The sequence below is a fragment of the Pimephales promelas genome, chromosome 25, assembly GCF_988280905.1.
Source record: "Pimephales promelas chromosome 25, fPimPro1.hap1.1, whole genome shotgun sequence".
Taxonomy (NCBI): Eukaryota; Metazoa; Chordata; class Actinopteri; order Cypriniformes; family Leuciscidae; genus Pimephales; species Pimephales promelas.
In genome coordinates, this window is record NC_142793.1 from 824,108 (window position 1) to 850,675 (window position 26,568).

A 26,568-nucleotide genomic window follows, 5' to 3' on the forward strand; every position below is an offset into this window, starting at 1 on the left:
TAGTGTTAAGCCTGTGCTAGTGTTGAGCCTGTGTTTGTGTTACGCCTGTGCTAGTGTTGAGTCTGTGCTAGTGTTGAGTCTGTGTTAGTGTTGAGCCTGTGTTTGTGTTTAGCCTGTCTGACTGATCAGTGCATAGCCTGACCCAGGCTTCAGGAGATGGAGGTTATGGTCAGGGTGAAACCTAAGCTTCCTTACACATACGATTAGTCACACAATTGAAGTTTAAATTCTTGCTCTTTGAGTTATTGTTGATTTCTGCAACTGTTTGTATCGTGATTTTCAGACTCAGCGTTCGAGCGTTTACCAAACTTTTTGATGAGGACCACGAAGAGTTTCTCTCTCCGCTCTTCACAGATACGTACCTGTCCCAGCCCTTCGTGACAGACGCAGGTATTACACACAGCTCCGGCATGCTGAGGGAGATCGGCAGGACGTGTGTTAATTCTTTGTGTGTGTGTGTGTGTGTGTTCAGAGCCGCTGAGTGGGGTCATCGAAGGGGTTAGCGCTGGACTCTTCCTCATCGCCACCATGGTGGGATTAATTGTCCTGCTGATCTGCAGGCAGAAAGTCCACAAAATGTGAGTCCATCTTTATCCATCTTTATTAAAACTCGAATACAGTAAATGCTGTCCTGAACATCATCACATGCCGCTCTGACTAGAGGCTGATAACTATAGTGACAGGACAACAATGATGGGTTTGTGGTATCAGATTTTCACTGCACGATCATCATGACCAAAAGAATTCAGAATGACAATGATATCGCAATATCTACTTAAGAAAAATAAATAAACTCAGTCATGTTGTCTCTTTTTTGGCCAATGAATGATGCACTTGTAATGATGGGTTTGTAGTGACCAGTTTGAGTTGTGATGATGGTTTAGTAAATCCAGTTAGTCAGTGATGGATTAGCAGTGTTGAGTTAAAGGCACAATATGAAATAGGTAAAACACACTAGAACAATGTTATTGTGTTAATTTGTATACTTACATCATCCCAGATGGGTTACTAACACAGTTGTTCACCTGGAATCTGCTATAGGAGTTGCTGTAGTGATGTCATTTCTATAGATCATTGTGGTCTATGTGTTGCATTGTGGTCTATGGTCCCCTGTCAAAACTGAGATGTTGAGGGTCTGTCCAAATAAACTTCCCTCGTCTACTTGAGGAAGTTTAACACACTTAAGTTTGCACTTGCGATGCATTTACGTTGACACATATTGAGATTTAATTGAAGTATCAGGAAGTCATTAATTAGCGATGATGGGTTTGTGTTTTGCAGGAGTGCACAAGAGCCTGTGGTCAGAATGAGTCTGAGAAGAGAAAGACTGTCTTCAGTAACACACGTCACAGCCAGAGGGTACGAACACCGCATCCATATCAGCGCTTACTAGCAGTTTACTTTTATCTTCATGCTGAAACAGATATTGCACACCTGGAAGAATCATATTACACTTTTATAAATACTATTGTTTGTACATTGATTGAGTTTAGAAGCGTGAACTGTTCTTTGTCCCTGTGTTTCAGGAACCGGCGTGTCTCGAGGTACTGAACTGATCACATGATCACGCTGATCTCCACAGTTACAGCGCACCACAATCACATTACTTTTTAGCATTACGTTATGCTACATTTATATTTTCAGTATTTGTAAGAGAGTGTTGTCTTCTCCAATACAGCCCCATCAGCACCTCTAACTTTGAGGCCCATTTAACTAAACTTCGAGCAGACTCCAACTACCTCCTTTCTGAGGAATATGAGGTACACTATCCTCCTTATTTCTTAATAAGATATTGAGCAGGATTGATGTTTCAGAGGAACTCTTCGTTCTGCTTTCAGGACCTGAAGGATGTTGGTCGTAACCAGCCTCAAGACTCGGCGTTATTGCCTGAAAACAGAGGCAAAAACCGCTACAACAATATACTGCCTTGTACGTCCATACAGTGCCGGTCTCCAATATATCGAATATTATTCCAACAGTTTGACTAAACGGCTGTTTGTTTTGACGTGTTCTTGGCACAGATGATTCCACGCGAGTGAAGCTGTCCTATGTTGACGACGACTCCTGCTCAGATTATATCAACGCCAGCTATATTCCTGTAAGATCTCTGCTTATCCAAGTACATTAATGACAAAAGGCAAATGTCTGAACTTAACCATGCATTCTGAGTTTAACAGGGTTACATATTTCCATTTAAACATTTGGACAAGATCATCAAATACAGTAAATAGCGGTAGAAAGAGTTTGCGTGAAAGGAGAAAGTGTCGGCCCAAGGCTATCCAATGACACTTGACCAAACGTGTCACATGGTTTCTCTTAAAGGGCAATAACTTCCGGCGGGAGTACATCGCGACCCAGGGACCTTTACCCGGCACTAAAGACGACTTCTGGAAGATGGTGTGGGAGCAGAACGTGCACAACATCGTGATGGTGACGCAGTGTGTTGAGAAGGGACGGGTATGTGTTACGATCACACACGGTTCCTCTGCTCACGAGGCTCTTCTGGCATCATCTCAGTGAGCTTGAGTTCCTCTCTCTCTCCGGTCTAGGTGAAGTGTGACCACTACTGGCCGTTCGACCAGGAGCCGCTGTACTACGGAGATCTGATCGTCCAGATGCAGTCGGAGTCTGTGCTGCCGGAGTGGACCATCCGAGAGTTCAAGATCTGTAATGTGGGTTTAACCGTCTCTGTCCTCGCGGATGAACTGCACTGGGAGCGCAGGTGTGACGTGTGTGTGTGTGTGTGTGTGTGTGTGTGTGCAGGAGGAACACCTGAGCTACTCCAGGGTGGTGCGTCAGTTCCATTACACTGTGTGGCCGGATCACGGAGTGCCAGAGATCACGCAGTCCCTCATTCAGTTCGTGCGGACCGTGAGAGACTACATCAACCGCTCACCCTTCTCTGGAGCCACTGTAGTGCACTGCAGGTGGACACACACACACACACACACACACACACACACACACACATATTTGTTAGTTGCACAGATTGCAATGCTTGTGACAAGACACAGGTAGTGATATAGATCACTATGTCCGGTAATTACGGGACATTGGCTGGGGAAAAAAGAAATTGTCCGATTAAAAGGGCCTAATAATCCCGCCCCCCTACCACAATCTGAATCTGAGAATAACCCTAAAATGTATAGAGAATGTAGGTAACACTTTATTTGAAAGGGTGTGCATAAGACTGACATGACACTGTCATAAACATGACATAACACCTGTCATGAACATGAAGGAGTCTTTATGAATGTTTATGACTTTTGTCATCAAGTGTCATTCTGTAAATTATGACACTTTTAATGCAAAGTTGACATTGTTTAAAATGTCTTTGTTATGACAACTTGACATTAACCAAGAAATCATAACCTGTCAACCTGACATCTTCATAACTAGTCCAATGTGTTCCACTTTACTTGAGGTAAGGGGAAATATTAATGGCCGCATATGACAGGGTAATGTAATGTTAACACAAAGCTAAATAACTTCTTTAAGTTTGATAATTAGACCTGTTATGACATATTTGTGACAGGTTATGATTTATTGGTTAATGTCAAGTTGTCATAACAAAGACATTTTAAACAATGTCAACTTTGCATTAAAAGTGTCATAATTTACCGAATGACACTTAATGACAACAGTCATAAACATTCATAAAGACTACTTCATGTTCATGACAGGTGTTATGTCATGTTTATGACAGTGTCATGTCAGTCTTATGCACACCCCTTCAAATAAGTGTCTGAAACGCTTCCATCAAGGATTCACTCTAAACTCCGCCTCTCTGAGAGGTCAGATGGCCCAGTCTGCTCTGATTGGTCAGAAAGCAAACTCTCATTATCATATCTGCCTCTCAGCTGTTGATCAGTGATACGAACAGTAGCGATGGCGTGGGTTTCTCCGTATGAATCTCAGAAAACAGTGTCTTCTCGACACAAACAACACGAACCAAACTCTCCCAGTCTCAGATACACTAGCGTTTGAGGGCGGAGCTAAGAGACGCTGTTCAGCCTATCAAGACCACAGGCTTGCATTATGCAAATGAGTTACAAAGCCATGCAGCGTCAGCAGGAATTGAGACTGAATTACTGATGACTCGTTTCAGTTTAGAATGCAATGATCTTGTACATTCACAAACCGTTTTATTACAGCTTTAGTGTGTGTGTGTGTGTGTGTGTGTGTGGCAGTGCTGGAGTGGGCCGCACCGGGACCTTCATCGCCCTGGACAGAGTCCTTCAGCAGCTCGACACCAGGGACACGGTGGACATCTACAGCTCTGTGTTCGACCTGAGGCTTCATCGCACACATATGGTGCAGACAGAGGTGAGGCTCGTCTGTCACACACACACACGGCTTTCTTCTGCACACACAGGCGGGCAACACTTTATTTCCAGGGTCCACTTCAGATATTCTTACTATGAGGCAACTAACTGTTTTCATTGGTAGACTGGTATGAGTATATATACTGTATATATATACATATAAATGTATGTATTGTCTTGTGTGTTGCTCCAGTGCCAGTACTCGTATCTCTACCAGTGTGTGCGAGACGTGCTGCGTGCCAGAAAACTGCGCAGTGAACAGGAAAACCTCCTCTATCCCATCTATGAGAATGTGCATCCGGATCAGCATAGAGGTCTGTGTGTGTGTGTGTGTGTGTGTGTGTGCACGTGTTTGAGTGTGTGTGAGTGTACGTGTGCGTCTGTGTCTGTGTGAGTGAGTGAGTGAGTGAGTGAGTGTGTACGTGTGTGTGTGTGTTCGTGTGTGTGTGATGAGCAGGTCTTTTCAGTCTCATCTGATAGTGTGTGTCTCTTCACACAGATGGGATCTACTCCAAGCGCTGATCTGACACTGGAGAAAAAAGGGGCCAAACACTTTAATGTCAAACTTGCATGTAAAAATCTGAAATGAATTTTATATGAAGGTAATGCTATGTAACTAGATGTAACAGAATTATATCATGTACATATATTATTCAATATTAATTCAGAGTTTATGCTAAACTTGCTTAATATAATATGCATCACTAATTAAAAGCTTATTTTATATGAATAAACATTTTCTGAAACAACAGAATGCAGTGTGTTCCTGCATCCAGTGTGTGTTCCTGTATGCTGTGTGTCCCTGTAGGCAGTGTGTCCCTGTATGCAGTGTGTGTCCCTGTATGCTGTGTGTGTCCCTATGCAGCGTGTCCCTGTATGCAGTGTCCCTGTATGCGTTTTGTCCTTGTATGCAGTGTGTCCCTGTCTGCAGTGTGTCCCTGTATGCTGTGTCCCTATGCAGAGTGTCCATGTATGCATTTTGTCCCTGTATGCAGTGTGTCCCTGTATGCATTTTGTCCCTGTATGCAGTGTGTCCCAGTATGCAGTGTGTCCCTGTCTGCAGAGTGTCCCTGTATGCATTTTGTCCCTGTATGCAGTGTGTCCCAGTATGCTGTGTGTATCCCTATGCAGTGTGTTCCTGTATGCAGTGTGTCTCAGTATGCAGTGTGTCCCAGTATGCAGTGTGTCCCTGTATGCAGTGTGTCCCTGTATGCAATGTGTCCCTGTATGCTGTTTCCCTGTATGCAGTGTGTCTCAGTATGCTGTGTGTCCCAGTATGCAGTGTGTCCCTGTATGCAGTGTGTCCCTGTATGCAGTGTGTCCCAGTATGCAGTGTGTCCCAGTATGCTGTTTCCCTGTATGCAGTGTGTCTCAGTATGCTGTGTCCCAGTATGCAGTGTGTTCCTGTATGCAGTGTGTCCCTGTATGCAGTGTGTCCCAGTATGCTGTTTCCCTCTATGCAGTGTGTCTCAGTATGCTGTGTGTCCCAGTATGCAGTGTGTCCCTGTATGCAGTGTGTCCCAGTATGCAGTGTGTCCCTGTCTGCAGTGTGTCCCTGTATGCAGTGTGTCTCAGTATGCAGTGTGTCTCAGTATGCTGTGTGTCCCAGTATGCAGTGTGTCCCAGTATGCAGTGTGTCCCTGTATGCAGTGTGTCCCAGTATGCAGTGTGTCCCTGTATACAGTGTGTCCCAGTATGCAGTTTGTCCCTGTATGCAGTGTCCCAGTATGCTGTGTGTCCCAGTATGCTGTGTCCCAGTATACTGTGTGTCCCTGTCTGCAGTGTGTCCCTGTATGCATTTTGTCCCTGTATGCAGTGTGTCCCAGTATGCAATGTGTGTCCCTGTATGCTGTGTGTGTCCCTATGCAGTGTGTCCCTGTATGCTGTGTGTCCCAGTATGCAGTGTGTCCCTGTATGCAGTGTGTCCCTGTATGCAGTGTGTCCCAGTATGCTGTGTGTCCCAGTATGCTGTGTGTCCCAGTATGCTGTGTCCCTGTCTGCAGTGTGTCCCTGTATGCAGTGTGTGTCCCTGTATGCTGTGTGTGTCCCTATGCAGTGTGTCCCTTTATGCAGTGTGTCCCATTATGCAGTGTGTTCCTGTATGCATTTTGTCCCTGTATGCAGTGTGTCTCAGTATGCAGTGTGTCCCTGTATGCAGTGTGTCTCAGTATGCAGTGTGTCGCAGTATGCAGTGTGTCCCTGTATGCAGTGTGTTCCTTTATGCAGTGTGTCTCTGTATGCAGTGTGTCCCATTATGCAGTGTGTCTCTGTATGCAGTGTGTCCCTGTCTGCAGTGTGTCCCAGTATGCAGTGTGTTCCTGTATGCAGTGTGTCCCTTTATGCAGTGTGTCCCTTTATGCAGTCTGTCCCTGTCTGCAGTCTGTCCCAGTATGCAGTGTGTTCCTGTATGCAGTGTGTTCCTGTATGCAGTGTGTCCCTGTATGCAGTGTGTCCCTGTATGCAGTGTGCCCTAGTATGCTGTGTGTCCCTGTGTGTTATGTGTTCCTGTATGCAGTGTGTCCCTGTATGCAGTGTGTCCCTGTATGCAGTGTACCCTAGTATGCTGTGTGTCCCTGTGTGTAGTGTGTTCCAGTATGCAATGTGTTCCTGTATGCAGTGTGCCCCAGTATGCAGTGTGTCCCAGTATGCAGTGTGTCACTATATGCAGTGTGTCACTGTATGCAGTGTGTCACTATATGCAGTGTGTCCCAGTATGCAGTGTGTCCCTGTATGCAGTGTGCCCCAGTATGCTGTGTGTCCCTGTAAGTAGTGTGTCCCAGTATGCAGTGTGTCCCTGGATGCAGTGTGTTCCTGTATGCAGTGTGTTCCTGTATGCAGTGTGCCCCAGTATGCTGTGTGTCCCTGTATGTAGTGTGTTACTGTATGCAGTGTGCCCCAGTATGCTGTGTGTCCCTGTAAGTAGTGTGTCCCAGTATGCTGTGTGTTCCTGTACAGCATCGCCATGTGACTTCGTATCTTCGGTCTGACACATCTCTATTCCCACATTAAAGATCAATACATTTACCACTGCAAAAACGCTTTACACCCACACACACACAACACTGCTTTTTGTGTTCTTGGGCTACTGTGTCGGATCCAACAACCGGCATTAGGAAATACTAGTTGTAAAACCTAAATTACCTTTGACAACAAGTCTCTCTCTCTCTCTTTGGCTCCTGGTCCACTAGGGAAATATTATTCTCCCTGTTCCCGAAGCCTCCTTGCTCACTCTCTGGCTTTTAAAGAACATTTGCTCAACTACTGTATAGCCCTTAATGCTGCAAGATCCTCTTATGTGTCCTCTATCATGAGGAACTCCACGTGCAGGCCCACATTACTCTCTGCTGTGGTTTACAAACTCACTAATCCGCCTCACATGTTATGTCGGGCTCTGTGGTGCTTGTGCATAGCTTTTCTCAATTCTTCTCAGACAATCTGAAGTCAATCCTTGAATCCATAAGCAAAGACACACCTCAAGACATACTCTGACTACTCCTTCTGCCATATGTGATCTAACTATGAAGTCTGATTCCACATCCCGCCGGCTCCAACACCTACTGTTCTGCTTATATTGTGTGTCCCCAAGGTTGGACCCTTCATAACACACATGATAAACTGTAGTTTGGCTTCCACCATTGTCCCAGCAGGTTTAAAAACGGTTGCGGTGACCCCCATTCTTAAAAAAACAGGCCTTGACCATCTAAACATGGATGATTACAGACCAATATCCAATTTAACATTCCTAAGAAAAATCCTGGAAAGGGTTGTGGCTTCGCAATTGTGATCATATTTGGATGTTAATGGTCTTTTTGACTCTTTTCAGTCAGAATTCTCATGGCAGGGACATCAAGCACTGGATGTCCTCAAATTAAATAATAAATATTCAGAGATATTGGTGATTGGCTCTGCTGCCTCATTCAGAAGGATGGACCAGTCCTGTGATGTTGATGGAGTACGGAAAGGTGCTATATAAATAAAACTACTTCTTCTTCTCCTGTGATCCAGCCACAGTGCAAAGTGCTAAACTGATGGAAGCGGGTCAGCACGGAATCCCTCTACTGGTCCCAGAACCCAGATCACACATTTGGCAGAAGTTGCAACTCTGGCAATAATTAGAGACATATCGATGAATAATTATCGAGTATCTTTTTCCTTGCTGAGGGAAATAACTTCCTGAGGAAACACTGAATTGGAAGGGAACAGCCGGAGACTCCACAGGATCATGCCTCCACATGTAGATGTGTGTTGATCCATGACGCTGTTAGCATTATCGCATGGAGCACAAGAACCACATCAGTCAGCAGCAGTTTTGGAAGCCCAAAGCACAAAATCAGTCACAGCAGAGAGAGAGAGAGAGAGAGACAAAATCACTAACTCCAGTCACCAGTCACCAGTGTTTATCACTTGATAAGTAATCTTTTGCTATTTAGTGTTCTGTTTAGTATGAATCTAATGAAACCCTGATCCTGGATTACCCCGAACAGAGCACAGTTTGGATGTCTCTCTAATCTGAGACCACTATTTCAGGTGTTGGAGTCTCTACTCACGAGCTTGAAGGACAACTCCGGCGCAAAATGAACCTTTGGTCTAATAACACATTGGTGCCTAGTCGACCGTTCTCTGAGATTTGTTTTCATGATAATCGAATTTGAAGAGTTTTATCTCTAAAAACTGTTTAGCGTATAACGCTAGTATATAGAGCATAGAGTAGTGAAAAATAAAAATTGATAGTTAATACCACTAACAAGGCTCTAAAAATAGCCTCGCAATTACAAGGTAACATAATGGTCCTCATTTATCAAAAGTGCATACACCTAATTTCCAGCGTACACCCAAACCCACAGTGACTGTATCAATATGGACATTGGCGTACGGCACGCTCAAATCCTACGCGAGCTCAGCTACATGTACGCACGTTTTGAGTTAGTGAGGAAATGCGCAGAAGAACAATTCCAAACACCACAAAACACTGACAAACTAAATGATATCATATATTATGACCCACTGTAAAAAAACAACAACATAGTAATTATAAACTTAAGTATTTATTTTTGTGCAACATGGACTTTACCAAAGCATTTGATTTGTAGGCATATGTATTCCTTCAGTTGCGGATCCACAGGAGAACTGCAGTCTGATGAACACTACACTTCTCCTGCTGTTCCTGAGTGAGAGGATTATGTCGATCTCCGGCTTTGGATCCTTAGGAGGACTGCAGTCTGATGAACACTACACTTCTCCTGCTGTTCCTGAGTGAGAGGATTATGTCGATCTCCGGCTCTGGATCCACAGGAGGACTGCAGTCTGATGAACACTACACTTCTCCTGCTGTCCCTCAGTGAGAGGATCATGTTGATCTCCGGCTCTGGATCCACAGGAGGACTGCAGTCTGATGAACACTTCACTTCTCCTGCTGTCCCTCAGTGAGAGGATCGTGTCAATCTCCGGCTCTGGATCCACAGGAGGACTGTAGTCGGATGAACACTTCACTTCTCCTGCTGTTCCTGAGTGAGAGGATTATGTCGATCTCCGGCTTTGGATCCTTAGGAGGACTGCAGTCTGATGAACACTACACTTCTCCTGCTGTTCCTGAGTGAGAGGATTATGTCGATCTCCGGCTCTGGATCCACAGGAGGACTGCAGTCTGATGAACACTACACTTCTCCTGCTGTCCCTCAGTGAGAGGATCATGTTGATCTCCGGCTCTGGATCCACGGGAGGACTGCAGTCTGATGAACACTACACTTCTCCTGCTGTCCCTCAGTGAGAGAATCGTGTCGATCTCCAGCTCTTGATCCACAGGAGGACTGTAGTCTGATGAACACTACACTTCTCCTGCTGTCCCTCAGTGAGAGGATCGTGTCGATCTCCAGCTCTGGATCCACAGGAGGACTGCAGTCTGATGAACACTACACTTCTCCTGCTGTTCCTGAGTGAGAGGATCGTGTCGATCTCCAGCTCTGGATCCACAGGAGGACTGCAGTCTGATGAACACTTCACTTCTCCTGCTGTCCCTCAGTGAGAGAATCGTGTCGATCTCCAGCTCTTGATCCACAGGAGGACTGTAGTCTGATGAACACTACACTTCTCCTGCTGTCCCTCAGTGAGAGAATCGTGTCGATCTCCAGCTCTTGATCCACAGGAGGACTGTAGTCTGATGAACACTTCACTTCTCCTGCTGTTCCTGAGTGAGAGGATTATGTCGATCTCCGGCTTTGGATCCTTAGGAGGACTGCAGTCTGATGAACACTACACTTCTCCTGCTGTTCCTGAGTGAGAGGATTATGTCGATCTCCGGCTCTGGATCCACAGGAGGACTGCAGTCTGATGAACACTACACTTCTCCTGCTGTCCCTCAGTGAGAGGATTATGTCGATCTCCGGCTCTGGATCCACAGGAGGACTGCAGTCTGATGAACACTACACTTCTCCTGCTGTCCCTCAGTGAGAGGATCATGTTGATCTCCGGCTCTGGATCCACAGGAGGACTGTAGTCGGATGAACACTTCACTTCTCCTGCTGTTCCTGAGTGAGAGGATTATGTCGATCTCCGGCTTTGGATCCTTAGGAGGACTGCAGTCTGATGAACACTACACTTCTCCTGCTGTTCCTGAGTGAGAGGATTATGTCGATCTCCGGCTCTGGATCCACAGGAGGACTGCAGTCTGATGAACACTACACTTCTCCTGCTGTCCCTCAGTGAGAGGATCATGTTGATCTCCGGCTCTGGATCCACAGGAGGACTGCAGTCTGATGAACACTTCACTTCTCCTGCTGTCCCTCAGTGAGAGAATCGTGTCGATCTCCAGCTCTTGATCCACAGGAGGACTGTAGTCTGATGAACACTACACTTCTCCTGCTGTCCCTCAGTGAGAGGATCGTGTCGATCTCCAGCTCTGGATCCACAGGAGGACTGCAGTCTGATGAACACTACACTTCTCCTGCTGTTCCTGAGTGAGAGGATCGTGTCGATCTCCAGCTCTGGATCCACAGGAGGACTGCAGTCTGATGAACACTTCACTTCTCCTGCTGTCCCTCAGTGAGAGAATCGTGTCGATCTCCAGCTCTTGATCCACAGGAGGACTGTAGTCTGATGAACACTTCACTTCTCCTGCTGTTCCTGAGTGAGAGGATTATGTCGATCTCCGGCTTTGGATCCTTAGGAGGACTGCAGTCTGATGAACACTACACTTCTCCTGCTGTTCCTGAGTGAGAGGATTATGTCGATCTCCGGCTCTGGATCCACAGGAGGACTGCAGTCTGATGAACACTACACTTCTCCTGCTGTCCCTCAGTGAGAGGATCATGTTGATCTCCGGCTCTGGATCCACAGGAGGACTGCAGTCTGATGAACACTTCACTTCTCCTGCTGTCCCTCAGTGAGAGAATCGTGTCGATCTCCAGCTCTTGATCCACAGGAGGACTGTAGTCTGATGAACACTACACTTCTCCTGCTGTCCCTCAGTGAGAGGATCGTGTCGATCTCCAGCTCTGGATCCACAGGAGGACTGCAGTCTGATGAACACTACACTTCTCCTGCTGTTCCTGAGTGAGAGGATCGTGTCGATCTCCAGCTCTGGATCCACAGGAGGACTGCAGTCTGATGAACACTTCACTTCTCCTGCTGTCCCTCAGTGAGAGAATCGTGTCGATCTCCAGCTCTTGATCCACAGGAGGACTGTAGTCTGATGAACACTTCACTTCTCCTGCTGTTCCTCAGTGAGAGGATCGTGTCAATCTCCAGCTCTGGATCCACAGGAGGACTGCAGTCTGATGAACACTACACTTCTCCTGCTGTGGACGTCAGAACGGGTGACGTCATGAACCAGGAAACTATATAAGCCAGTTCAAACCCAGTCCCCACAGCTTCTGTGTCTTCACAATCGCTCTATGTGAGATCTGTCTTGTTATTTGGTGTTGTATTGTCTATTATATATCAAGTATGGCGAGCAAGCAGCAGTTCAGAATGTGTGTGCACCCCTGCCCACGTTATTTAATGGGTGGGGACACTCATGTTCTTTGTGTGGCTTGTTTTGGGTGAGGATCATGCATGGTCAGCACTCGAGGGCGCTGGCTGTGAACACTGTGAAGTGCTTCCCTTGCGGACGCTCCGATCCCGCCCGGCGTTCTTTAGCGAGGATGCCCAGCCCAGATGCCCAACTGGATGTTGTGAGTGTTGATTTTGATACCCACAAGTCTGAGGATTCGCCACCTCAGTTTCGTGTGTATGAGAAGCTGGTTGAAGTGGTCACGAGAGCAGTCTAGAAATTAAATATTGATTGGCCGTCATATAAGCAAGACGTTTGCATGAAAAGAAAACTTGACGAACGCTTCCTGCCCTGTCATGCGCCACCTCAACACTGGGGCTTCCGTTTTTCCCTGATCTTCACACTGAGGTGTCTAGATCATGGGTGAAACCAGTGTCAAGCAGAATTTACAACACACAAACATCACACTACTCCAATATACACAATTATAAAGAGTATGGTTATGGGGAGATGGCAAAAGTGGAAGAGACGGTCACAAGCTATCTCTCCCCTGAATCTGCATCCTCCGTTAAAGCCTCGGTGTTACCCACCAAGCCTTTTAGAGTTACATCTGGTTTGGTGGGCAAGGCTTATTCTGCTGCTGGTCAGGCTGCAGCATGTCTCCAAACAATGTCATTGCTGCAGGCTTAATCAGGCAGAAATTTTAGGAGAGCTAGATGAAGGCGGGGGAATTGGCCCAAATGCAGTTTGCGAACTGTGTCAGGCGACAGATTTGTCTCTCAGGGCCGCCAAGGAGTCGGCTAAATCCATTGGCCATTCTATGGCATCCCTGGTGGCTACTGAGAGACATCTCTGGCTAAATCTTAGCAACATTAAAGAAAAGGATAAGCATTTTCTTATGGATGCTCCAGTTTTGCCCTATGGGCTTTTCGGCGACGCAGTGAATCCAGTCGTTGAACGGTTTCAAGAATCAGCTAAGCAATCAGCTGTATTTCAGAAACTCCACCCCCGTCGGACTCACATTTCTAAAGCCAGCTCCTCTCATTGATTCACTCAAAAAATGAGCGTGGCTTCTCGTGCTCCCCCACAGAAAAGCCAGGGTCACGGGAAGTCCGCTCAACAGCAGTCGACCAGGCCCAAAACGGATCTAAGGACCGTCATTGTGTCTAGGAAGGCTGCGAAGAAAAGGTCCTGATGTCCAAGGGCTCAGGCCATCGAGGACAGTCCCCCCCCCCCCCCCCCCCCCCCGAAGAGAGAGCGGTTAACACCTCGTTTTACGGTGCCCGTTCCTTTTCGGTGTCCTCAGGGGACCGTTATGCTAACTCTGCAATGTGCTAAGGCGAGTGAGCACATATTTCTGGGTCTACCAGGAAATGTAGTGGCCCTGTGATGTCTGAGAGCAGTCCATTCAGTCTTTCCCTGTTGGCGGGCCCAGGGTGACGAGCTGATTGCTCAACAACAACTAAATCCAGAAGCCAGTCTCGAGAGGCTGGTACCCCTAGTAGAGTTTTTGACAATGTGGAAGGTACTGCCAAGTATTTCTCATTGGGTCCTGCAGACCATAGAAAAGGGTTATCAGATTCAGCTTGGGTCTTGTCCGCCCAGGTTCATAGGGGTTCTACCCACCGTGGTGAACCCCGAGCAGATTCTGGTGATGGAACAGGAAGTGAGAAACCTGCTGGACAAGGGGGCCATAGAACATGTACCTCCCTCCAGCAGGGACACAGGGGTTTACAGCTGTTATTTCATCATTTCAAAAAAGTATGGGGGGTTGCGTCCCATTTTGAATCTGAGAGTTCTGAATGAATTGGTCATGCAAATGAAATTCAAAATGTTAACTTTGAGACAAATTGTTCCGCAGATCAGATCCGAGGACTGGTTTGTCACAATAGATCTCAAGGATGCATATTTCCATATTTCCATCCACCCATATCACAGGAAGCAATGCTTACATGCCCTGGTAATGTGGAAGAAACCTTGGTTCCTGTCCCAGGGTCCCGTGCTGGGTGCTTCTTGTCGTCGCATTGTGCTAACGACATATGCCTTCCTCACGGGCTGGGTAGCGATCCTAGAAGGACGCTCGGCTTGGGGTCTGTGGGGGGACCATCACCTTTTTGCTGGCATATCAATCACCTGGAGATGATGCCCGTCTTTCTTGCTCTCAAGTATTTCACAGAGCTGCTCCGTGGCATAAATCCAAACAGTTATTTGAATGTTTTGGACCCACTAACAAAGGGTCTGCTGCATCTAAGCAAACAATGGGCAAATGGGTGGTCCAGGCTATCTCACTTGCTTATGAGTCGACCGGGCAGCCTTCTCCTTTGGCTGTCCGGTCTCATTCTACTAGGAGTATGACAGCCTCTATGGCCTTATTGTCAGGAGTTCTGCTTCAAGACGTCTGTGATGCAGCAGGATGGTCTTCACCTCACACATTCGTTAGGTTTTATGCTCTGGACTTGGACTCTACACCAGGGTCCCGAGTGCTCTCATCCTAGTGCTGCTTGCCTGATTTCACACTGGACAGGCACTTCTCGCTATGGGGGCGTTGGTATAGACCTTCCCTTAGTGTCAATTGACGCAACGCGAGTTCCCTTGAAAGGGAACCCCTCGGTTACGACTGTAACCTCGGTTCCTTGAAGAGGGAAGGAGACGTTGCGTCACCTGCCATATCTCCTGCGTGCCTGTAAGCGACTTGTTCAGACCTTTCTAAGTTGTTGCGGCTGGGTTTGAACCGGCTTATATAGTTTCCTGGTTCATGACGTCACCCGCTCTGACGTCCCGTCACGCCATTGGACTGATTTTTCATGTGCTTTTACATTCTCACGCAAAGCGTTCCCTTAGTGTCAATTGACGCAACGTCTCATTCCTCTACAGGGAAGCGAGGTTACAGTCGTAACCGAGGCGTTTCCACAAAAATGTAATCAGCACCAGTTTCCAACACTGATAATAACCATACATGTTTCTTGAGCATCAGATCCTCATATTAGAGTGATTTCTGAAGGATCACGTGACACTGAAGACTGGAGTAATGATGATAAATTCAGCTTTGATCACAGGAATATACACTTTACTACATATTCACATAGAAAACTGGTGATTTACCCTGGAGTATTACATTGTTTACTGTATTTATGATGGAATAAATGCAGCCTTGGTGAGCAGAAGAGAAAAAAAAGTAAAAAAAAAAAAAAAGTGATCATATCAGGAAAAAATTTGAAAAACTGCGTATAAAAGACTTGAGAGTCAGATCCGGCCTGCACTCCTGATGCTAGAGTGATCAAACAGAGAAACGGAGAGTGTGTAAACACTGGCCTCTGGTGTCGTCAGCGGGAGAATACAGGAACACACTGAATAAGAGCCTTCAGTTCCAGTTCTAAGTATAATAACGTGTAGTCTATAGCGTAGAGACTCCGGCGTAGGGCCGACGCGGAAGGATAAATCAGCCTAAACACACACCAGCCGCTGCACGACAGGAGAAACCCCTCACACACACTGCCCTAGCAATTAGATAATCTCAATCCAAAGAGGGGTTTGATATTATATATAATAAAGTCATTCATGTTCCTCAGCAGTCCTGAAGTGTCCAGTAATGACTGCTAATTAATATTCATGAACCTTTCTAATTAGAAAGCTAACTCTGATTCCCAGTACGAGAGACTGCAGATGAAGATAACGCTGTCTTTGCTGCTATACAGATCTGTGCTGTAAAACATGTCGGCTCCGGTGAAGTGTTCAAGTGTTCATAAATATCCATAAAGTCATGATCCGGAAAGACTACAGCCGGATGCGACTTTGGCATCACATCACATTTATTTGATTTGCCATAATCTAATCAAGAAGAGCCTAACTGTATAATTTACACATGTCATTGTGCCAATGAAACGCTTGTCTGTTAGTTAGAAGTTGTGTCAAGATTGGATATAAAGGGCGATGTTGCTCGACATCATCCTGACAGCTTTAACTGGAGTGTGTAAACACAAGATGTGTGCGTGTGTGCGCGCGTGTGATCTGACAGTGTTGTTATGGATGTGTGTGGTTCTCTGCAGCTCCTCATGACTCCTCAGAGATGTGACCCGGGATGAATGGACCGTGGGAAGGACATCATCATGTCAGAGTCGGAAACAATCAGCATCTTCTGTTTACACACTCCAGTTAAAGCTGTCAGGATGATGTCGAGCAACATCGCCCTTTATATCTCTCCATAGTCGTAATGGTTTTTATACTGTACAAACTGTATATTCTGTCCCATTACCCTGCCCCTATCCCTAAACCTACCCCTCACAGGAAACATTCTGCATTTTTACATTTTCAATGTTTGATTTATACGCTGTTTTCCTCATGGGGACCGTTGGCTGGACCCCACAATGTAGGTGATTTCAGGTTTTACAATACTTGTGGGGACATTTGGTTCACACAATGTAATAGGCTATAAACATGAACACGCACACACACACACACACACACTCATTCATAACACTATCAGATCACAGAGGCAACCCCCCCCCCCCCCCACACACACACACACACCGCTCACATCCTTAACAACACTGTCATATCACACACACATATATGGATGGACGGACGGACGGCTAGACAGACAGACAGACAGACAGACAGACAGACAGACAAATAGACAGATAGATAGATAGATAGATAGATAGATAGATAGATAGATAGATAGATAGATAGATAGATAGATAGATAGATAGATAGATAGATAGATAGATAGATAGATAGATAGATAGATAGATAGATAGATAGATAGATAGGCGCGCGCGCTCTGGAGGGAGGCTGTCGCGCGCTCTTAAGAAGCGCGTGAACAGCGCGCGCTACAGTGATGTTTCCTCGCGCGGACCCGCTTCACCTGTTTGTCTGAGGTACTTTTGAAATATATTCTTATACAAATATCGTATTTAAATATGCTAAACATTTAAACTGCCCATTCTACCTGATGTTTGTAACTTTTCTATATTTGTTTGACTTTATTACACAAGTTGCACTCCGAAAGGCAAGAATGTAAATAGGCTATACACAATAAAACTAAGTTGTTATGGATATTTTGCATCTCACTTTAGTTTGATTAAATAATAGAACGAGTCTTCTGAAAGTAGGGTTTTTGTTTTTGTTTGTTTTACGGTTGTTATTTACTTATAATTGCTGTAATATTAGTTGTACAGTATGTGTGAAGGCATCACTGCTGTACTGTGAGAGCTGATGTCTTCCTCCACAGCTTTAACAGAACGCGTTTTATATTCCCCGGTCTGTGTCACTTTGTTAATGTTGCATTTATAGGCAAACTCTTATTCTCGAAGGCTGGATTGAAACGACTTGATTGAATGTAATATTTCCAGCTGCATTATTATGGTGTTTTATGCTGCTGTGCAAAATCAGTGTCACAATGCGGTCACTACTCATACAGAGACTATTGATTTAAAATGATAGTCAAACACACCAAGATCGGTTAGCTCTTGGTGATCTGCATCTGAGATGATCACTGAGACCTGACAAGACACTGATGTGGAAGAAATGGAGAGTTTCTGCTAACTTCATGTCCACTGAGATTTCTGAAAACTCATGCGATTGCATTTTAATGTGCTTAAATTTACAAAAACTGTACTTGCAGATTATTAATGAAATGAAAGTTAAGTGCAATTAAAGAGAGGAGACGATCATGCACACTTTAAAAAAGTTCAGTTTGTGATATTAATTTAATATTTGAAATTTGCTAATACATTTAAAGTTATAACTGTTTAAATAACTAAACTTCATTACTAAAAACCTATACAAAATTATTACATTATACTTACATATTTAATATGACATTAAAGTATGTTTTAGATGATCATAAATGTGTGTCAGTACATTCAGTAAACTTAAACCATATTTCAAAGACAATAGAAGTGTTTATAACATCACATAATGCTACATCATACTTAGGTTAAGTAATTGTGTTTAATATAAATTTAAACTATAATACATTTTCAATTAATTTTCATAGTGTGTGAAAAGTACATTCACAATTAAGTATATTATTTTACATTATTTCCATAATAAGTGCTCTTGCTAATTCTGTGTTAATAACTGATTTAAAGTGTGTAACCGAATCCCTGTAGCAAAGATGGAGGGCAATGTTTTACAGATGGCAATCAGCTTGTTAACATTATTACTCTTCATTTACATTACTCTTAAAAAAAACAAGAAAACACCTCATGAAACAAACAAACAAAAAAAATCTCATAAAAATGTGTGTATCTATACCACAAATTAAATTTCTCTTGCCATTTATATGCCAAAAAATGTTGGTTTGTGTGTGTGTGTGTGTGTGTGTATGCATACAGTATGCTACACACTGTGAACCTCTCAGTAGGATTAGGGGTCTGCAGTGCGTGCACGCCATAAAGTGCGTATCATAAACGCGCAAAAACTATTTTTGGCGTAAATGACACGAGAAATTAGATTTGTGGCATAGATCCGCACTTTGATGAGATCGGGCTGCTAGTTCTCGGGCGTCTGCTAGTCTGCTAGTCCATGATCCTGCTGGACTCGAGCAGATTCTGGGCTCGGGGCTCTGGGACGTCCCCGTCGGCTCTGATCGTCTCGGCTGGATTTAAACATCAGTTATGCTCTTAGTTCTTCCATACATTAAAGCCAGAGAACATCAGGGCAAAGAACATGGCCACTGAATAACGTTTCTCATTCAAACATGATTGCTCGTGTTAATTTGACTCAATGTTTTCAAGTTTCAATCAAGTTGCTCGATCAAAAATGGCAAATGAATTTCGCTGCTTGTTGTGTTAGCACGTTCTTGATTATGTCCATGTTAATGTGTTTGGTCTCGGTGGACTAGATCTGCTGTTGGTTATTATTGCTATATATTATATTAGACATATATAAAGACAACTGGCAGTTCTGTTTATTTATTTATCTTTTTTAATATGTGTATTATACTCAGGTGGAATTCGTAATGTTGTAATTGTGATTTGGTGATGTTTACCTGTATTTCATGTTGTTTTTTGTCTACAGATTATCTCCGGGAGTCCAGAGCTGGAAACACAACAGGCATCATGAACAACGAAGAGTTCCCTTCTGTACCGATCACAGACCAGCAAATGAACATCGTCAGTTTTAAAGCCATAGAAGATATTGGTTATGATCTTCAAGATTCTATAGTAAGTTTGTTTTTAAGTCTTAACTTTTTTAAGATGGCCGGTATGCAATACAACACAGCACTTGTCTTACAAACATTAGAGGTCTCTCTGAAAAAAAGATGACATAATGGAAGCTTGTTTCCACTATGGAATAAACAATTAAAGAAGTTATTTAGCTTTCCGTTAACATTACATTACTGTCATATGTGGTTGGTTTTAACTTTGGCCGTCATGACACCATTATAACTGTGACATGAATATTTTACTTGTCCTCAAGTAAAGTGGAACACATTGTACCAGTTATGTCATTAAGGGTTATTACACTGTCACATTTTTTAACAACAGTGTCATTAATATTTCCCCTTACCTCAAGTAAAGTGGAACACGTTGGACTAGTTATAAACATGGCAGGTTGACAGGTTATGATTTCTTGGTCAATGTCAAGTTGTCAAAACAAAGACATTTCTGTCTTTGTTATTGTCAAGTTGTCATAATCAAGACATTTGTTAATGTCAAGTTGTCATAACAAAGACAATTTAAACAATGTCAACTTTGCGTTAAAATTGTCATCATTTACCGAATGACACTTGATGACAAAAGTCATAAACATTCATAAAGACTCCTTCATGTTCATGACAGGTGTTATGTCATGTTTATGACAGTGTCATGTCAGTCTTATGCACACCCCTTCAAATAAAGTGTACGGATTAGACCCGCAAAGGAAAATAAGTGTGTGATTGTGTTGAACCTCACAAACAGCTGTCTAATAAGTGGATACTGGTTTAAGATGTCCAAATCCTTCCTCTGATCTTCTAGGATTCTGGCTCAAAGTATTTTGAGTATTTTGAAAATAAAAAAATACTCATCTTAAATGTATTTAAATACAAATTACATTTGATTTTTTCCAAAGGCTTTAAAATACAAAATACAAAATAGTATTTTGTATTTCAAATACGTATTTTAAATACATGTATCTGAAATACTGCCCATCCCTGGTCACCGGCATGGTAAGCCACTCCGTACCCTACCCGCACCAGCAGAACAGCCGTAGCTTGTGAATAGTCTGAGGCTCGCTGACATGGCTGAGGAAACAGATTTTTTAGCGACACACTATTTAGAGATTTGTACTTTCGTCAATGAGTACATGAAACGTCTGACAATGTCTGCATGAAATGTTTTATTTACAAAAGTTACAAGTTCAACACATCACATTAACGTTACTCGAATCCTTGATATTCGGCTGAGGGGAAAAGATCCCTGATGTATAGTTCACTGTAAAGGATGGGATTCTCCTTCCTAAATGCACACTCACACATAGAGTGAACAGTCAGGACGCTGTTAATCTAAACAGTCTGAGAAAAGTGTAACAAGTTAGCCCAGCCTAGTCACCTATTCGTAAAATACCCTGCTACTGATGGGGCGCTCGCGTCTCAGCTCGGACATCCATTAGAGACAGCGTAGCCTCCTCCAACACGTTTCTCTCACCGAACAGCATCCAAAATGAACGGTGCACAACGGTGATTACTTTTTTGTTGATCAATAATTTTCCAGGTTAACCTCTCTGCAACAGATCGGCTCCGGTGCAGTGCATTGCATTCTTCACAGCGCTCGCGCCCACGGTCACTTCCCCCAAGCGATCCTGTACTGCAAGTGAAGCCTGAAACTGATCGTCCTTCATGTGGTGGTAGTCAGACACTACCGGCCTGTCCCTCACGGCCTCAAATGCGTAATCCATGCCGTTAAAAGTGCTCATTTCGTCTGTGTATAGGACCTGCAGCTGTTGTCTATGCAGCTCCGCGGGTCCTACCATGCCAGTGACGTCATAGAAATTGCCAGCGCTAGCAAGCGCAATTTTGCGTTGCTTAAAAAAAGCTATATTAATATTTTTTTAATTAAATATTTAGTGTTATTTACTTTTAATTGTCATAAACAACACGTTTTCATCGTCAATTTTTTTCAGTTCAGTTCATCTTTAAGGCAAGAGAGAAAATGATAATGAAACAGATCAAATTATAATCGTCTTAACCCGAAAAGTGCATCCTTGGCTGAAAACGTCCAACAGATGTGGGAGGGGGTTCCAGAGGTGGATGTGGTGCAGATGAAGACCGATAAGATCCAGGAGCTGACAAAGGGATACACCCCAGTGGAGAAGATGCAGAGATAAGCCAGGGAGGAGATGAGGGAGGAACCAGATGATGACCCTGGGCAAAGCCAAGATGAAGGCCCACAGCAGAACTGAGCCAGGAGCCTGAGCAAATAAGGTAATGAAGTGAATGGTGGAGACCCAGGTGGAGCTGAGGAGACTTAAATGCAGGGTGACAAGGAAGGCATGGATTACCAAGGTGGAGCTGAAGGCACGCTTAACCTAGGTGGAGACATGGGCTTGGTAGACTGGGGCAGAGCCAGTGTGACTGAGGGCAATGTCAGAACCAGGGGGAGGAGGAGCCTGGTGGAGAAAGAGGTTTTCGAGGGTCGAGCGGCAGCTGGAGATGCGATAGTCTGAAGCAGAGCCACAGTGATGATACACCAAGTTGGAGCCAGAGACAAGACCATCCTTGATGAAGGACTCTTGGAGTTGGACGGGACCATCCCTGATGAAGGACACTTGGAGCTGGACAGGACCATCCCTGATGAAGGGCACTTGAAGCTGAATGGGACCATCCCTGATGAAGGACACTTGGAGCTGGATGGGACCATCCTTGATGAAGGACTCTTGGAGCTGGACAGGACCATCCCTGATGAAGGGCACTTGAAGCTGAATGGGACCATCCCTGATGAAGGACACTTGGAGCTGGATGGGACCATCCGTGATGAAGGACACTTGGAGCTGGACGGGTCCATCCTTGATGAAGGACACTTGGAGCTGGACAGGACCATCCCTGATGAAGGGCACGTGGAGCTGGATGGGACCATCCCTGATGAAGGACACTTGGAGCTGGATGGGACCATCCCTGATGAAGGACACTTGGAGCTGGACAGGACCATCCCTGATGAAGGACACTTGGAGCTGGACAGGACCATCCCTGATGAAGGAGACTTGGAGCTGGACAGGACCATCCCTGATGAAGGAGACTTGGAGCTGGACGGGACCATCCCTGATGAAGGACACTTGGAGCTGGACGGGATCAGTGGAGACTGAGGGCTTTGTAACATGGCATTATCCAGCTCATCACATAAAGATTCAGCGGGGACCCTGCTTATAGCAGAACCTCAGCGAAGGGAGTGTGGGCGAGGCAAGACATGAAGATGTAAAGCTTGAATTGTGAGGTAAAAAGTTAGAATTGCAAGATAAAACGTCGTAATTGCCTTTTATTGTTATTTTTAAACAAGTTTCTGCATTACAGAGATTTTACAGTTTCTATGTTGACATAATTCTGAAAGTCCCCTTTACATAGACTAAGCTGACTTCTGACTAACAGTCATGTGTGTGAGTGAGGGCATCTCTGAGGCTTTGATGTATGACTTTATAGTTGAGTCTAATATTAGCTCCTGGCTCCTCTCAGTCCTCTCAAGTAACAACAGGGATCAGTTGGTGACCTGTGTCTCAGTCTGAGGGCCAGAGAGAAACAGACAGACAGAGAACAGTGTTGAAGATTACGGGAGTGTGAGAACAGGCTCTTACTGGGATTGGGAGATGGATTTAACCGAGAAAGAAAGTGGCGTCTCTCAATCTCAGACTGCCTGCAAGCAAGCACACTTCTTGAGGGACGTGATCTTTCATGGCAAATTTCAGGTGCGTGTGGCGTGTGTTCATGACTATTCAGGAAGTTTTAGGAGCTTTATACCCCATATTTATAATGCATATGCAATATCTGCGATTAATGATGACTATTATTGGCTGCTTAATTGAGATAAAGATTTGATAAAGGTAGATGAACGTATCAATAAATACAGTAAATGAGCATGTGCTAGATCTATATGGGCCAATGGTTTTGCTCCTAAAATATGAGCGCACATCCCCATAAGATGAAGCGGGATGCCAGAGGAAATCGTACACCTCATAACACAGTCAGCAGTTGCTGGATCGGTTGCAGTCGCTCTACAAAAAAAGCTGACCTCATAAATTAGGACTTCAAAAAATATTTTCTATCTAGGATTACTGTCGCATTAGTGTTTATGCTGAGGGCATTTTACAGGGAATGCTTCACAACTAGTTACAGTGCAACAGAAACCTGCTTACTGTACTGTATTATATCTATATAACTGTCATATTATTAGTTATTATTTGTTTTTCCCATAGATGTAATAAGAGCCGGTAGTTGACAGTCTCAAGTTCAAGGTAACTCGTGTCGAACATGATTTAACAGTGTGTTAGCGGCTGCATGTCCAACATGACTCAGATCCATTCATTACTGAACTAAGATCAACATCTCCGGCAGTTTGATCTCCAACACTGGGACCAAACATGTTGAGAACTTATGAAGCATTACTGCATCTATAGTGGTAATAATTATGGCTTCCACAAACGATAATATTACCCAGAGATTAATGAATATGCACATAAGAGAGTTGTGCTTCTCCATCTGACAGTGTGTGTTGAACCTATATTCAAATATCATCATTGCATTGTGCAATATTACTCATGACTGCCATATTCTTCTGGATAGATGAGGAGGAGGAGAGAGAATAATACAGTAATAAATGAGAGAATAATACAACAATAATACAGTCACTGTATTTATTAACCATTTATTATGTTGTTCGTTTCTTTAAAATATATCAGTCACTAATTTCATGTGAAATTATTTTCTGAATTGAGAATATATTTATTTGGCAGATCATGAACTGTCCTAAATAGGGTTTTGCCAGGATTTTATTACGGTACCAGTCAAAAGTTTGGAATAATTCAGTTTTTAAAATGCTTCTGTAAGGGGTTTATTTGGTCAAATACAGTAAAGACAGTAATAGTGTGAAATGTCACAATTTCACATGAAAAGTCTATTTTCACATGATCCTTCAGAAATCATTCTAATATGCTGATTTGCTGCTCAGATATCAGCTGCTTAATTATTAATTATGATCAATGTTGAAAATAGTTTTTGCTGCTTCATATTCAAAAGATATGAAGAAAAGGATTCAAAAGAACATCATTTATTTGAAATAGAAAACTTTTGGTAAGAAATAATTAAGAATAAAAGTTATTGTTGAATAAAATGTTATATCTAGAGAGAGAGATTTACATGTATATATATATATATATATATGAAGAGCTCAGATGCAAAAGCCTCTAAATGCCATTTGAAATTTTCTTCTTTAATGATGATTTTTATCAAACTTGTATATTTAGGTTCAGTAATTTCACTTAAATAACAATTAATAGGTAATCATCATTGCCATTTAAGTGAAATCACTGAACTTAAATATACAAGCTTGATAAAAATCATCATTCTAGAAGAAAATTTCAAATGGCACTTAGAGTCTTTTGCATCTGAACTCTTCATATCTTACTTCAAACTTTTGAATGGTAGTGTTTCACAGTTTCCAGAAAAAAATAAATAAATAAAAAATATTTTCACATTGAAAACGGTTATTTTAAATTAATAATATTGAGCGCATATTTAAAATGAAATAAACATTTTTTTTTTTTTACATCTAAATCATTCCAATCATTTCACTGGTACTGTCGAGTGTCTCATGAAGACATTTGATGCTTTGGTATTCTTTGTTATTTTCAACAGCAAACATTAATTTTTGTAATTTATATTGTGTCCCTGTTGCCTTTGATTAACCTGAGCAAATAACATCTGGTTTATTTGCATATAAGTGGTCCAATATTCATGTTTATTTCCTAACATTTTACAGGCTCTTCAAACACGCTAGAGAGATTAAATAACACTAACACATTATACATCCGCTCTGAAACGTTCAAAACACACTGATCACACGAGATTTGTCAATGTCCTTCAGTTTAATGATAAAGATCCTCTCTAATGCTGTTCACATCTGTCATTATTCACCTTCTGCTTATCACATTTAAGAACAACAGTCAAATGACTAAATTCCACAGATAATGCCAAAGAAATTTCAAGTAACACACTGTAAAACACTCTAGTCATCTGAAAAATCATTTTGACAGTTTGTGTCTAATAATGCACGTCTGAGAATGATGTAATGAACAAAAACACGTGAACACTTTCTGCTGACTCTCAACATTCACTCTTTCTTTTCATTCCACATCCACTGCGACGGTGCCTTTGGTTTGGTAAAGAATATGAAAATAAGCCACAGCTTATATTTGTCCGCGTACGTCCGCCGAGCGTTCCCGCAGAAGCCTTGAGGTCATGCCGAGTGTGTCCCTCCTCCTCACATGCTGATCTGAGTTCAGGACAATGAGGAGATGTTGCGATCTTGACCTTTGACTGGCCACTGCCGTCACACACACACACACACACTCACTCATGTTCTGGCCTCCTCTCTCCTCTCAGCTCCTGAAGTCTCTCACTCCTGAGGAGAACACTCAATGCCGGCAGGGTCTGTTCTTCCAGGACGGCCGGAGACGGGTGGACTACATCCTCACCTACCACATCAAGAAGAGCAGCCGCGCCGGGGGGTCCCGCCTCCGAGACAACGCCTTCACACGCACCCTGAGACGGGGCCGGCCCGCCCCTGCAGCCGACCCCGAGCGGGGCCCCGACCCCAGCGCAGAGCACCACGAGCACCAGGACCGGGACAAGGCCCTGCGCCGGGCCGAGTTCGAGAGCAGCCTGCTGGAGATGGGGCTGGAGCTGGAGCGAGACGAGGAGGTACGTATGTGTGTGTTCGTCCAGGCTTTTGTCTGCCGCGGGTTTGTTTAGTCTTTCGGCTGAGCTCAGCTGTTTCACTTCAGCACAAAACACACAGCACTGACGCTGAGACTCGACTCTGACACACACTCGCTCAGGGGTTCGCTGTGGTCAAGCACGCTCCTGGATGCTGATTGGCCAGTCGAGCAGTCCAGCCATGCTGACATATGAATATCAGTCGCTCTGTGTGTACAGTAACACCAGCTTGATTTGTGGCCTTAAAGTCAATTAATTAAAGAGAAAACACTTTCATGACTGTTTCTGACCCCACTTTATAATAATGTCAAATTATACGCTTTATTAATTATATTTTACACCATTATGTT

General features: G+C 43.9%; 3 protein-coding genes across 7 annotated transcripts in view; 2 read left to right on the forward strand and 1 right to left on the reverse strand.

The window, feature by feature from the left end:
* Positions 1 to 5,073, forward strand: part of ptprbl (protein tyrosine phosphatase receptor type B, like) — a 48,367-nt gene extending 43,294 nt beyond the window's left edge. For all 4 annotated transcript variants that reach the window (XM_039670252.2, XM_089127450.1, XM_089127452.1 and 1 more), the window contains 13 exons: positions 284 to 390; positions 473 to 578; positions 1,282 to 1,359; positions 1,527 to 1,544; positions 1,679 to 1,760; positions 1,839 to 1,929; positions 2,022 to 2,098; positions 2,323 to 2,457; positions 2,550 to 2,672; positions 2,764 to 2,927; positions 4,191 to 4,326; positions 4,519 to 4,639; positions 4,825 to 5,073. In XM_039670252.2, coding sequence (XP_039526186.2) covers positions 284 to 390; positions 473 to 578; positions 1,282 to 1,359; positions 1,527 to 1,544; positions 1,679 to 1,760; positions 1,839 to 1,929; positions 2,022 to 2,098; positions 2,323 to 2,457; positions 2,550 to 2,672; positions 2,764 to 2,927; positions 4,191 to 4,326; positions 4,519 to 4,639; positions 4,825 to 4,847 — 1,261 coding nt within the window. In that variant the 3' untranslated portion in view covers positions 4,848 to 5,073. The remainder of the gene's footprint in view (positions 1 to 283; positions 391 to 472; positions 579 to 1,281; positions 1,360 to 1,526; positions 1,545 to 1,678; positions 1,761 to 1,838; positions 1,930 to 2,021; positions 2,099 to 2,322; positions 2,458 to 2,549; positions 2,673 to 2,763; positions 2,928 to 4,190; positions 4,327 to 4,518; positions 4,640 to 4,824) is intronic.
* An 11,920-nt stretch (positions 5,074 to 16,993) lies between these two features.
* The window catches only part of ano1b (anoctamin 1, calcium activated chloride channel b), a 49,121-nt gene continuing 39,546 nt past the window's right edge, over positions 16,994 to 26,568 (forward strand). The window contains exons 1-3 of one of the 2 annotated variants that reach the window (XM_089127970.1): positions 16,994 to 17,189; positions 19,336 to 19,481; positions 25,886 to 26,203. In XM_089127970.1, coding sequence (XP_088984096.1) covers positions 19,377 to 19,481; positions 25,886 to 26,203 — 423 coding nt within the window. In that variant the 5' untranslated portion in view covers positions 16,994 to 17,189; positions 19,336 to 19,376. Of the gene's footprint in view, positions 17,190 to 19,335; positions 19,482 to 23,077; positions 23,194 to 25,885; positions 26,204 to 26,568 lie in introns of those variants that run through there. The other variant, XM_089127971.1, reaches the window with a different exon arrangement.
* Positions 21,417 to 22,613, reverse strand: LOC148964941 (uncharacterized). Its single transcript, XM_089128019.1, is given in 8 exon segments — positions 21,417 to 21,430; positions 21,521 to 21,708; positions 21,799 to 22,032; positions 22,034 to 22,051; positions 22,053 to 22,119; positions 22,122 to 22,171; positions 22,173 to 22,445; positions 22,447 to 22,613. Coding segments are annotated over 8 exon segments (1,011 nt in total).